The sequence below is a fragment of the Trachinotus anak genome, unplaced genomic scaffold, assembly GCF_046630095.1.
Source record: "Trachinotus anak isolate AG129_WGS33_773 ecotype Australia unplaced genomic scaffold, CSIRO_AGI_Tana_v1 ptg000032l, whole genome shotgun sequence".
Lineage (NCBI taxonomy): Eukaryota > Metazoa > Chordata > Actinopteri > Carangiformes > Carangidae > Trachinotus > Trachinotus anak.
Window position 1 is genome coordinate 19,383,853 of NW_027273883.1, and position 13,944 is coordinate 19,397,796.

The following is a 13,944-nucleotide window of genomic DNA, read 5'->3' on the forward strand; positions in this document are numbered from 1 at the left end:
AGTGGGGGCAGCATAGAAACTGTTAAAACTCCAGCAGAGCAAACAAACATATCCATCTCACTGCTGGTGAGAGGGGCACAGGAAAAGAAACCAGAGGTAAAGAGAAATATGGAGGAGGAAGAAACAAACAGGTTAGACAAGCTGTACCTGGTTAAGTGCAGGAGGTATACAAAATAATAAAGAGCTTAGCTTTGGTGCTTTTGAGCAAGACACCAGTAGACACCCTTAACTTATAATGTCACAGTGGTTTCTGTGTTTCTATGGGAAAAGAGGGGATATCATATAAGAAGGACCCAACATTTCAAATGGGAAAATTCCCATTTAAAATAAAATCCAATTCAATAGCAAGCAACATGGGAAATCATTCAGTTGGAAAATGGTATCCAATCCCCAAATGTGACAAAATGAGGACTCCCTCAGCTGGGCTCAATGGGATGAAATCCTTTTCTTTTTATTTTTTTTTTATTTTGTTGAAGACGACCGGCATCAAAGAGCTTAAAGCCCTGGGACAGAACAATATGCACTCTGGAGGGTTACTTACTTGTTCAAGCATCACACACGAGCGGAAGCCGACTATTTGCCACTGAATTTAAAAATATATATTAGAAAATGTTTATTCATATTGCTGTTAGCACTATATCATTAAAATTGCAATAGCTATGTCTGCTCCAATAAACACAACATTTCAGACTGTGAGCTGAGACAGAGAACAGAGTTAGAAGATATTTACACTTATTAAGTTTAAAAGAAAAGTAATGGTTTCTGCCCTCTGTCTTCCTCTCATTTGTCTGTTCCTTACAATAACAACTGCTCATCAAACCACTCCCTCAGAGCATCCCCGCAGGAAAGGAAGTTTACTACATTCTCTGCATTTTTTTCATCATAAACCTAAAGCAACAGAAAAGGAATTGGCTGTGAGACAGCTGGGAATAAAATGCATTGATGAACTGACACATTTATTTTGGAAATTAATTCCCCAAATGATATGAAGATAGTACCAAATGTCTCTGCAATTTTAAGAGTCTGACAGTATTGATGTGATTTGGTTTGTGCTTCAACATCATCGCATTTTAACACCCATAGCTATGTTTGAGTGTTGAATAAGTGGCTCCAAATAACACATGTAAGCTGACACCAAGACAGACAGTGCAGCACTGCCATGTAATTACACAATCTTTTCCTCAGTTCAGCCTCATTCAATTCTTTCCTCCATTATCAGGAACATCAACTGAAATTCATTTCCCATTTATGAAAGTATTGAACCACTTGAATGGCGGCAATGAATGGGGGCTTAATGCCTCATGATCATACCAGGCATATAAGGCTGCACTCATTTTTAAAAGCCTCCTGATTATTATTGAAACTACTGAGAGATAATGTGCCCTCTCTGAGATCTGGACCCTTTTCATTCTTGTCCTCCATTTGTCTTCCCATTAGGGGAGGGCAGGACAAAAAGACATATCAAAGCTACAACGCTACATCAGATAGTGGGCGAGAAAGACAGAAAAACTGGACAGAAAAGTTACAGAAGGATGGAAAAGGAAAGGAAGAGTGCCAACTGGGTGAAGGACATACAGCATGGGATTGTATGTGGGACAGAGGTGGTGAGGGGAGAGACAGACTAACTGGGGAGAGAAGAGGAGACAAATAAATAACATGAACAGAAAGGAAAACATAAAGGGGAAATGCAAAGGGTTAAAATTTGTCATTTTCTTTGCCTGAATAAGGAATTATTTACTTATTGATATATTTTTGTAAAGCAGGTATCAGACTGTGTCATGTATAATTAAACATGAGTCTACAGCCCTAACCCTAACCTTTAGTGAAGAGTTGAGTGGGTGCACATGGTCGGTTTTAAGAACAAAATCAAAATCAACCTAAAGTGCAGGTTACTTAATACTGAGAATTTATTCACATGCAGAAATAAAAAGCCGGGGGAATTGCTAAAGATGACCAGTTTGACCCTAGGTGCTTTCACACCAGATCTTTGGTTGGGTTCAATCAAACTCTGCATTTGCATGTTTCATTTCATTTGGTCTGGTGTGGAAGTTGTCATTCAAACTAAACAATTGCTTCCAAGCAGACACTGGTGTGGATCGTTTATAGAGTGAAAACTAAGTGGACCAACCACAAGAGCAGATATGTGGTTTTAACGTGAACTCAGAAGCAAAATCATCGGCTGATCATGAGCCGTTACAAAATCGATTTTCTAAGCCATCTGTATTAACGTAAAGCCTATAGGCCTATTTATTCAAGAGCCTTTGGTAACCATGGTAATACCTACGCACATCACCAAGAGAGTGTGGGGATTTTCTATCAAACAGAAAGTGAAACAGAGTTCAGACAGAGGTGTGTTGAGTTTGTATTTGTGCCATGGACTTCAGCAGTTTCCCAATAAAAGGACCCCACTCTATTCGCCTTTACACATCGCCCTCCCTTACACACTATCCTCTCATCACTACATATAACATACAAGATCCAGTTCCTCAACTAATAATATTCATAATTGGTGATAGGATTGATGGGAGACGGTTACCAAAAATACCCAATGCATAGGTTAACTATCAGTCCATATAACTTTATGTTTACAGTTTGATTGTTAAAAGTCAGTGTGGACATGAACCAGACCAGAGCTGAAAGATAAGGATGTATCTGTTTTTTTCCGCGTGGTCTGGACCAAATCAACCGAACTATACACCCTTAGATCTGGGAGGTTTAATATATCAAGCTGGGATGGGAAGTGACATGGTCATGATGAAGCTGTAGAAGGCATATGCTCTTCATGGGTGGATAATCTGAGTCTCTCCCTCACAGTACGGGGCAAAACATTATCGAACGAGGCGCACAGAGAAGACAGAATTACAACGTATAGTAAATACAAAGACTGTGATTACTCAATTTACACCTGAGAGTGGAATCTCAAATTTGCAGGACAGCTGTACTCACTGAAGGTGAGACACTGATCTGACACTGAGCAGTGAGACCTGTGAGAACAAATGAACCTATTCTAGATATAAAGTCACTTATCAATGAAGACAATATAGATTTCTATAAAGTCTGACTCCAATCCAGCTCTTTCTTAATAAATAAAAGGTAAAAAAGAGAGAAAATCAAAGCCATGTTCAATCTAGATTCTCTGCCTCTATGAAAGGACCCACTGGGAGAAGCAGAAAGCTGCGGATCAATGGACTTCCTGTTAACTAGGGCTGATGGACGCTCTGGTCATGTGATCAATGTCTGCATTAATCTTGTGGCTGGAGAGTAAAATATTACTGTGGCCTGTCAATTTATCAGCCTGGATGGACAGACTGCAGTATCAATCAGAGGAAGACACAGGAAGAGGCACAAGCACAAATCACTCAGTGAGACACACACGTACATTAAAACATGACACTGTTCTAGCACAGCAGGTTTAACACTTTATAGGAGGGATTTTGTGGTGTTTTTTAAGACAATAAATGGAAGTAATAAGGAGACTAACAACAAAACAGAACACAAAGGTGGCAGTGACACAGAAAACCAGTGACATACATCAACAGAACCTGTTATTAGATTGGTAAGCACTAAGTGTGTGTGTGTGTGTGTGTGCATGTGTGTGTGTCCTGTGAATCATTACACAGAGGGTCTGGTCTGGCCAGATTTTCCCCATCTGATAGGTTGGTAAGCTCAGAGGAATTTAAGAGGTTAACATACGTTAAACACATACGCTCACTCCCATACACACAGGAGAGAGGAGATAATGGACACTCTTGGCAAAGCTATGCATTGTCTTCAATACACAGGTCAGTGACTTGGCAGGTGTGGAGAGAATGAGCGTATCTGTAGTGTGACTTTAACTTTAAACCTGCATTCATTTATTTTTTTTGCACCACAAACTGTGTTTGAAAATAGTTACCTAATGCACGAATCCATCAGATACAGAACAACATTAGCTTTCATTTGATGTCTTGTCTCTGGTCACATGGTGAAAGTGCAATATTCACTCTTGCTTTTTAGGTGCTAAATGCTCCACTGTCCACTACGCCTGATCTTTGGTGCTGGGCGGGTAGTGTATGGTGGGCTTTTTCACTGAAAGCAGCTGCTGGGTGCAGAGAGAAATGAGCATGAGGAGAGCTACTGTATGAGACTGAAGCAAAACTGTATGTTCAGTTCTCTGTGGGTTCAAAACTGTGAGTGACCGCTTTTATATTACATTCAGTCATTTGACCCATTGTTAATGTGAAAATATTAATAAGAGCTGCTTGAAGTTCTGTCACAGTGAGTGTGTATAAAAGTTTACACATTTATAAATTATTAACATGACAGATTAACATGATAGCACTGAGTTCTTTGATATTATATTGCTACAAAACTACACAGCTATACCTCAAAGTATCTCAAAGTACAGCACTCTGTGTGTGTGTGTGTGTGTGTGTGTGTGTGTGTGTGTGTGTGTGTGTGTGTGTGTGTGTGTGTGTGTGTCCAGGTGAGAAACTGACTCACCCACCATTCTGTACTTCACAAATCATATTGCCAGGGCACAGGGCACAGTTCTCTCTATCTGTCCTTGATTTCCATTTTCTTCAGTGTGGCACACTCCTCTCTCTCTATCTATATCTGACACTCCCATATCTCCATCTTTTCTCCCTCGTTCTGTGTCACTTTCAGTTTGGTTCTCCCAACCTCACCATTTTTTTTCTATCCCACCTTGTCCTTGCTCTGTTATCTCACTTATTTTAGTCACCCCACTAGGCTCTGTTCCCATGTGTTGTTCTCTTTTACACCTACACACCCCTCGTCCTCCTCTCTCTTCCTTTCTTCATCTCCCTCCACCTCATCCTTTCCCCTTCTCTCTTCCCCTCTGTTTTAAAAGTCATCAAGTCTTTGCTGTTTATTTGGGGGACAATCAGAGACAGATTGTTTGCTTTAGGGGACGTCTGTCTGTGTACGTACGTGTGTCTCATGCCTGTGCCTGTCTCAATCTGTGTCCTGTACACTGGAGGAATTAATCACTCAGACCTTCTTACTAAATCAATTGAAGGTGGTCTAGGGAGTGAGAGAGAGAAGGAGCGAGACCGAGCAGCAGAGATGATGCTGAAGTATTGCATCGCGCTGACACTGCATTGTACACAGACAAATGTTATACCAACAGGCAGAGATGTCCTGATGTGAGAGAGCCTTTTTTTTACTACAAAAAAAAGACAAAATAAAAGGGAGAAATATCCCCACTTGATTTGATGTCAAACAGTACACATTTGTCTCCTAGTCTGAGACCAAGGCTGGTTTCTCTACAGAATCCATAAAAATCCTATGAGACAAAGATAATGTTAATGCCTCTACAGGAAGATGATAACCCGTTTTCCTGAAGCATGAAAAGAAATTTATAACACTCAAATGACAAAAGATGCCCTTGTAGAGAAATGTGTTTATATTTCTTCAACTAAGCAACGGAAAAAAGTGTCGCTTTTGTATTGGTGTACCAAAACTCAGCTAGAGTATTGTTACTGGCATTAAAAATGTTCAAACGAGGCCCAGCCCCTTCCATGCAAGCTGTCCACCTTGTCATAATGTGAACATAACAACATCATGCTGCGTGTAGCTGATACATGACAAGAGGAGTGCTGTGTTCTCCACAAGCAAGACACAACAGATGACTTCCATTTCTTTTTTTATCAGCACACAAAACACCTGAACCTACTGGTAGCACTTTTAAAGGCTGCTCAGGGTCAAATAATCTTACAGCAACCTGTGTTGTGTTTCTGTAGGACGGTTAAGTATTTTATGCTGCACAAATCCTACATCTATATGAGCACCCTGACCTGTAGACACACTGGCTTAGAAAGTACAAAGCCGTTGTCTTGGTGATCGACACCTACCTGTCATGCCTGGAGGGGTTTTCAAGAATTTCCCATTGAAATTTTGGATCACCACATCACACTTCTCTGTCGACTCCATCCTGAGAGAGACAGAGAAACAGAGGCTACTTGAGGACAGCCAGCTCTTTGTGTTGCAATTCAATGTGCACAAGAGATACTGTGATTTCATTAAAAAGTGTGCTAATGTGAAAGTAATGTATGTGGATACGAGTGTATGCAAATGTGTCCTAGATTCCAGTAAGTGCATTGAATACCTGCCTGTTTATGCATCTGGGCTTGTTTGTCTGTATATGCCTGAGCACAGTGTCTTAGGTAGACCAGTGCATATGTGTGTGTGTGTGTGTGTGTGTGTGTGTGTTTTTGTTGCTGTGTGTTTTCTATGGGGTTTCCTCTCCTTTGTCCCGGTTTAAAAGCTCCATTCAGTCTGATCTGTTGTGTGTCATGTCCTCTTTGTCTGCCCCTATTCAGCTCCGCTCACCCAATCACAGCTCAATGACTAATTGCCTGCTTGGCAAGCAAAAGCCAGTGTGTGAGTGCATGTGTGTGGGAGAGAAAAATGGTGACTGGAAAGAGACAGAGATTGTGTATATGTGTGCATGTGGTATGTGAGCATGCGTGTGTGTGTGTCTGTGTCTCTGTGTGTGTGGGTCTTGGGTTTTCTTCACATTGCCAGTGACCCTGAATGGAGCCCTGACTGCATTCTAATCACTGGCACACTCCACAGTGTAACTGAGAAGACCACACACACACACACACACACACAGACGCACACACACAGACACACACACACACACAGACACACACACACACACAGAGGAGGGTGAAGGGGCCAAGGGTAGAGGAATGTGGAGTTGTATCATTAGAGCTAAGTCCTTTACTTGTAAATGGCAGGGAGTCAACTCAGGGTAACATTGCCTCTAGCAATTATCTAAAACATGAATCTGGACCATAGTGTGATGAATAGTTGTGAATTAGTAGTATTTTGTGTACTCAGTAATTAAACTGTCCATCAGACTTTTACATTTAAATAAATTTGGACCTGATGAAATGAATCAATGAAAATAAATGAAACATAACATTTCTCTGACAGCCACGTGTGTAACGTGTCTCTCTGTGGGTACCTGGCAAAGCCAACTCCTCTGCTCAGGCCGTTGGCGTCCCTCAGTATCCGTGTGGAAATGACATGACCAAAGGGCTTCAGCATGTTCTCCAGCTCCTGCTCATCCATGGACACTGGCAGGTTGGAGATGTAAAGGTTGGTGGGGTCCTGCTCCTGTTGCTGTGGGAAGAGAGTGGTAGAAGATAAGGAACCTGCTCTCATCACTTCTTTTGTCTTGCATAAACAAACGTTTCAGTGCCAGCCACAAAATTGCATACTTTAGTCTGGTCTGGAGAGTTGAGAACTGATTGGAAATGTGGCTCTGAAGCCTTGAAAATAATCACTGGTATTGGGTCTCACAATGAACACTTGCTCGCCTTCAAAAAATGAAAAAAGAATAGAATTTATATTGTTTATTATTAATAATTAAAGTTTGCTGACGGTGAAGTGTTGAAATGCTGTATCCATCCTCATTCCAGGAGGATAAATCTAGACACAAGATTGCCCTTGTGCCAGGCAAAACTGTTTTTTTTCCCTGTCAAATATATAAAAAGCTCAAAATAAAGTGTGAAGAACCCTCCACTAAAAGCTGGTTTTGCAGAATTAAATGCATTAACGGTTAAGGCTGTGCTATTCGAGTTGTTTATTTCCATATTTATGACTAAATATCCCACTGCAAAATTTCTGTGAATTTAAGTCAAGTGGTAAACTCTCCTCAAAAGAGAAATAAACATTTCATTGGAAAGACAGTGCACCGGCTTCACACTCAGAACCCCTGGAGCAAAAAGGTAACCCCCTCAGGATTCATAGATGCTACCAGAGCTGCATTCAATTTTTGCACAGCAATGAGGGAACCTCCATATAATGTGCCTCTCAGTTAGTTAGACTAGTACACTTCAATTATTTTTTGTTCTGTTTGGCAGCACTCCATTGAATTGATCCTCTGCAGTAGTGTGCATGTTTGTGTGTGTGTGTGTATGTGTGTGTGTGTGTGTGTGTGTGTGTGTGTGTGTGTGTGTGTGTGTGTGTGCATATGTAACTGCAGTGCTTACAAATTATAGAGGGATGGAAGCAGGGGAGGGTTTTGTGCTCTAGTTTACACAAACTTACCATTGACAGAGAAAGAAAAGGAAGTATAATACATGCATGTTCTATAAATGATTTAATTTCATACAACTATCTGGATCCACAGTCCCCCACAGTGCCTCTGCTGATGCTCTGAATGAGTCTGTTTATGGCTATGTTGGCTGTGTGCCTCTTTCTGTGCTGTAATGATGCTTATGTATAAGCTTGCTTCCCTTAGTGGGGTATATGCATGCAACACAATACATTACATTATAATCAGTGACCAGGAGCTCCTGGTAGGACCTTCTTTGTATTAAACATTAGTATCTTACATCTTTTATATTCCTCTCATCTCATGTGCACAATCCCAGACATCAGGAGCACAAGTAATAAGGTACTGACATAGAATCCTGTGCAGAGCTGGAAAGGGACATTGTTAATACATTTAATTACACTATTGTCATGAAAATGAAACAAATACTGTGCGTGCATATAGTGTGTCCTCTGCTGTAGACCTCAAACTACATATTAAGACTCCAACATGTTTAGTTTGATTTTTGTGCTATGGTGAACAACAATGTATGTCTGTGTGTGTGTGTGTGTGTCTGTGTGGTTGAGTGAATACTTGTGTGTATTTGCAACCAAAAAAAAAAAAAAAAAAAAAAAAAAAAAAACACCCTGTGTGGTTCATTTTAAACCTAAACATTTCCTTTATCCGTGGAGGATTTTCCTTTGCATGCTCCAGAGCCGTATGATTTCAAGAGTGGGAGTTCCGAGTCTGGCTGACTGTGACCAAAGCCATCTATGTAGTCAGTGACTCACTCAGAATAAGCAGAACAGCTGCAGTGGAGAAGTCTGAAATATTTACCTTTCTTTCTAAGTCTGAATATCTCTCTTCGTCAGCAGGGATTTTCCTTTGGCAGAGTGTCCAATAAACAGAGTGGCACAGTTGTCTTCCCACACAGGGCATCTGGCATTGAATGTAATCTTTTACATTGGTGCGTGTGTGTGTGTGTCTGTGTGTCTGTGTGTGTGCGCATTTATGCAAACAGTGACAGATGAAAGCACCAGCATCAAATGCGTAGAGTCATATCTAACAGCTGTGGAATCTGCCATTGATCTTAGAGTCATCTTCCTCAGTGAAATTTGTCAAAGACCTCTACTTGCAACAAACCCATGTAAACTATAGTTTCACTGCTTTTCAACAGAGGCCTTATTAAAATGTTCATGAATAGATTTTTTCACAATTTTTCAAATCTGTCATAAAACATTAGCCAGGTGCCAATGTGGACACCCACACAGGTTTTGCCCGCTGTAGTCATTCCGCCTGTGCAAGCAAGGAGGACAAAAATCCTCAGTCCTCAGTGTAGGCAAAAAATATATTAGAAAGTTTATCTGGAGCTAATATGAGGCTTTGGCAGTCTTGGTCAACAGTCAAATCTCCCTCTTTTATGGTATTGTCCTTTCACTTAGCTCAGCATAGAAGCACTGACTGTGGAAACAAAAAAATATCCACTTGATTTTGTTGACTCAGACAGCTGAAGACTCATATTAGCTTCAGATATATTCTGGAACACTTTTTTTCTGCACAGAAGAAGGACTGTAAATTTTATGCCCCATCACTTATATTGGATTCGCAACACCTGTTTTAGTGCTAATATTATACTACTGAGTATAGTTTTTGCTGAAAGAAAGTCCAATGGAGCAATCACTCAAGCCTTCAAAAACTGAAAACTGGAGGTTCAAAGTGTAATAAACATGTCTACACGTTCTATTGATAAAAACTGAAAACTATTCTTCTTCTCAGCGTGTTCGGGTTTTACCAGCCCTATGGTGCATGTGTGGTGTCAGAACATACAGACATATCTGACTGTACTGTGAGCTTCCTGGTGATGAAATCAAGATATACCCTGGTTTGCAAAGGCCCAAACAATAAACTCATGGGACCATGTTTATACCACTGACAAGCTGCAGCGAGGTGTGGGTAGACAAACAGGGAATTTAGTTATTCAGCTGCTGTGAGAAACCTTTATAAAAAAAGAAGTGAAATACTGTCTAAAGCTAATAAGGCTAAAGCTAATAAAGGCACCATTGGACATCCAAATGACAGGAATTCAGTGGAGGAATCACTGGAGAAACTCAAACACATCCATCGCCTTGTCACGCTCTTACAAGTCTCTGAGCTTTTGTCATTCAAGCAAATTAGCTCCAGAGTACTCCTGAGGCTATGCTCTGCTGCACTTTACACTCTTACTGTTGCTGTGGACTTTGTCATTACCAACAATAACTTGCTCATCGAGACACAAAGGAATTTCAGTTTTCAATCTAGAGTTACTCTGTATGTAGCAGAATTTCCCCAGACTGTATATGGAGGCAACACTGACAAAATCCTGTTCTCCCTTTTTTTTTTTTTTTTTTTTTTTTTTGTTTGCGAGCCATAAAAAGATTAAATGGTAAAACAGAAGATTTCCTATCCCTGTGGTCAATGTGGTTACAAGCTAATTTCATCCAAAGACAATACGTCTTAAACAAAATCTCACAGTGGTTTGCCCAATTTCGGCAAAAAGTGGGTCAGCTGTTTTGTTTCTGCACACATTTTCCATGCAGTTTGCAGTTACTGTAACAAGGGAAATGAATGCAGATTTGTGCAAACAAGAGGGATGCCATAACCTCTCCTCCACTCCTCCACTCACTGATTATGATACATGTCTGTGTTGTCTATTCGACTGCCTGCCTGAAAATCCCTAGTTTTCTTTGTATGATTTATCAGTCCAGGGGAAATCAAGAGTGAGATGGGTACAAAATTAACAGGGGCATCATGGTGGGTTATTGAAATCACATTACATCCTACCTGACCATCTCTAGACCTGGTTAGCTGTAAAACACATTTATTTGCACAAGTACTTCTGGGATGTGAACTAAAGTGTTTTGGAGCACCCGCATGTGAATGAACTCTGCTTGACTTTGCTCAAAGTTGCCGTTTGCACAAAGTTATTTCTCAGTGATCTCTCACTCTGCATGTTGCAAATGACTCACCTCTCTCTCTCAGTCCCCTCTCTGCCTCTGTCTCTTTGTCTCTCTGCCTCTTTGTCCCCCCCCCCCCCACCCCCCCCACCCCCCACCCCACCCCACCCCGCCTCTCTCTCTGCAACATCTGTCATGAGCTGGAAACAGCTTCACACCAACTGTGCCTCTCCCTGACTGTGTAGCCTGCCAGCGAGTCAGCCTGTGTTTTCAGCCCCATTAAACCTCATTGCTGCATCATTACAGCAGGTCTGTGCCTCTTATCATGCTACTTCCCGGTTACCTTGCAATGCCACAACACCTGCCGGAGCGCTAGAGGGTAAAGAGAGGGCAAAGCAATGGTTAAATAGCTGTGAAAAACACCGGCTGAATCTATATGCTAGATGGATGGATATGAGGTGAGACGGTACTTCAATGTCACATTTCTTTCCAATCCTGCTTGCATCTCAAATAGCAACACTCCACATCAGAAAATGACACATCATGGCCTCTCACAACCCTGAACAACAATGAGTGGTTATTAAAAATGGATGGATGAAAAGACGAGGAAAAACTAAGTGAAGACATAGGCAGAGAGATGCCTTTGGAAACAACTAGCGGGGCACTTTCATAAAGAAGCAGTATATGATTAGGGAAAAAGGACTTCCTGTTCATTATGTGTTGACTCCCTCCACTTGCCATTCCAGCTTGTCTTTCACCTAATCCTGCTCATTTCCTCTTTTAATCCATCTATTCTTCCTTCTCTTTTGCCCTCCTTCAGCCCACCTCCTCTCTAACCTCAACTTCCTCCTTTCTCATGCACACCCTCACCCTCCTCCTCTTGTCCTTTCCTTTTTTACCTACTTGCTATTCGCCCCTCCTCTTCCTCAGATTAAAACCTAATCTCCTATAATGGTAGCCTTGCTGTCTAAAATGCTATCTGAATGCTTAATTAATATTTAAAGAGCAGAATTTCTCTCCTCGCCCTTCACATCCTTCTTTTCCTCTCCCTCTTGCATCTTTACTCCTCTTCCACACCTTCCATTTGCCTCTTCATACCATCCATATCTTTACTCTCCCTCATTTCCATTCGCCCCTCGCCACCATCTTTTCCTCTCTCTGCATTTCTGCCTTCCTCCATCTTCCTCTTCCTCAAGCCAAGTTCTAATCTTTCATAATGATTGTCTGGGTATCTAAACGCTCTCTAACGGCTTAATCAATACTTAATGAACATGCCATAAATACTTCATGAACCCTAAACCCAGAAATCCCCAGGGTTTCATTAGACATGGAGATATACACTTTTCTCCATCTTCATGATGACTGCAGGCTCAGTGAAATCAACACTGGATACTGTTTACCTCATAATTTAATGCTCTGGTCAGTTCATATTAGTAGGCATTGTGTTTGGCTACCGCTGCTTCTTAATGTTCATGTGTTTGCGCTCGTGTTGTAGGCGGACGGCACAAAAACGTGACACAAGTGTCTAAGTAAGATGTTATTTTAAAAAGTTATACATGTGCTGTATGTTCTTTCAATTACGCAGGTTTTAACACACCACCCACATGTCAAATCATTTGTATGTACACTATATTTTCAGTCTGTCTGCTTCATGGCTCCACTAGTTTGCCTGTTATGTGGGTTTTGTGAGTGCAATAGGAAAAAAAATGGAAATATTTAGACATGATCAAAATTCCTGAAGCAATACATGTTTCAGCCGGCTAAAGGCCACTGTAATGTCAGTGTAGTTGCAAGTTAAGAGATTCCAGAGCTTGTGGATGTACAGTGCACAAGAAGAGCCACAGCTGGTTATTTTTCTCTGTGTATTATGTCAACAGAGAATTGGGTTTATCAAGCAGTGATACAAAAAAGGGAATGGATTTTATCTCTCCTGTCATATCCTATCAACTTCCAAGAAATAACAACTTTTCAAGCAGGAAAAGAAAATGCTAAGATTGATCCATGCTCTTGTAAATTCTACACCGTTTTTTTTTTTTTTGTTTGTTTTTTTTTTCTGTAGATAATTGGCTACAAAGGTCATTTAGCTTAGCTAACCTTTAAAAGACTGAGCTAACACTAAAGGATCATTAAAATTGGGATTATGGGCTTTTCAAGTGATGGCATACTTATGAAAATATTCAGAAGCAGAGAAGCTGTTTTCCACTCTGTGGCTCTCTAGCGGCTGTGAAGTGGCAAAGAAACACTGACTATTCAAAGAAATGGCATCACACTTCACTAAGTGAGAGACTGACTATGTTTCAATGTTTAATTCAATTTCGTGACGGGCAGAACGTTTTTTCCTCCCTCTGGCTTCCAACACTGCCTGCGTCTTCACACTCTGCATGACTCATTTAAAGCAATAAGAGAGGCCTGTCTAGATAATGGGCAGTGCACACTCACATGCACACACACAGATACATGCACGCAGACAGCTCTCACATTCTCTAGTCACACATGCAGTTATTACGAAATTCAACCATTAATTTACATGTTTGCCCCTCTCTCTCTCTCTCTCTCCAGCCCTGTTCTTGCCTTTGCATTGCTCTCTACTGTCCTCTCTCTCATTACACTTTTAACATGGCTTCTTCCCTTCTCATCCCATCCTTCTCTTTTTTCCACTCACACTGTCTCTACTGTGTGTATTTAAAGGCCAGTAATTCATCACAGAGTCAGAGCAGAGTGCAGTCCCTGCTGCACACCAGTGTGCAGGCTGCTTGTCTGCCAGCCGTCCAGAGCTGGAATCAATCACCCAATTCTGAGACGCTGAAACCATCAGGGAGGGTCAGACACAGATAGAGGAGATGGAGACACACACACACACACACACACACACACACACACACACACAGAAAGCTAGATGGAGGGAGATAAAGTGGAGGTGAACATACAGTACAGAGCGGCAGAGAAGCTCTGGGTGGATTA

At 41.2% G+C, this 13,944-nt stretch overlaps 1 protein-coding gene across 4 annotated transcripts in view; it reads right to left on the minus strand.

The window, feature by feature from the left end:
* The window catches only part of LOC139612995 (RNA-binding motif, single-stranded-interacting protein 3-like), a 110,029-nt gene that overhangs the window by 27,116 nt on the left and 68,969 nt on the right, over window positions 1-13,944 (minus strand). For all 4 annotated transcript variants that reach the window (XM_071469214.1, XM_071469217.1, XM_071469218.1 and 1 more), the window contains exons 5-6: window positions 6,977-7,134; window positions 5,856-5,935 (exon numbers count right to left, since the gene is read on the minus strand). In XM_071469214.1, coding sequence (XP_071325315.1) covers window positions 5,856-5,935; window positions 6,977-7,134 — 238 coding nt within the window. The remainder of the gene's footprint in view (window positions 1-5,855; window positions 5,936-6,976; window positions 7,135-13,944) is intronic.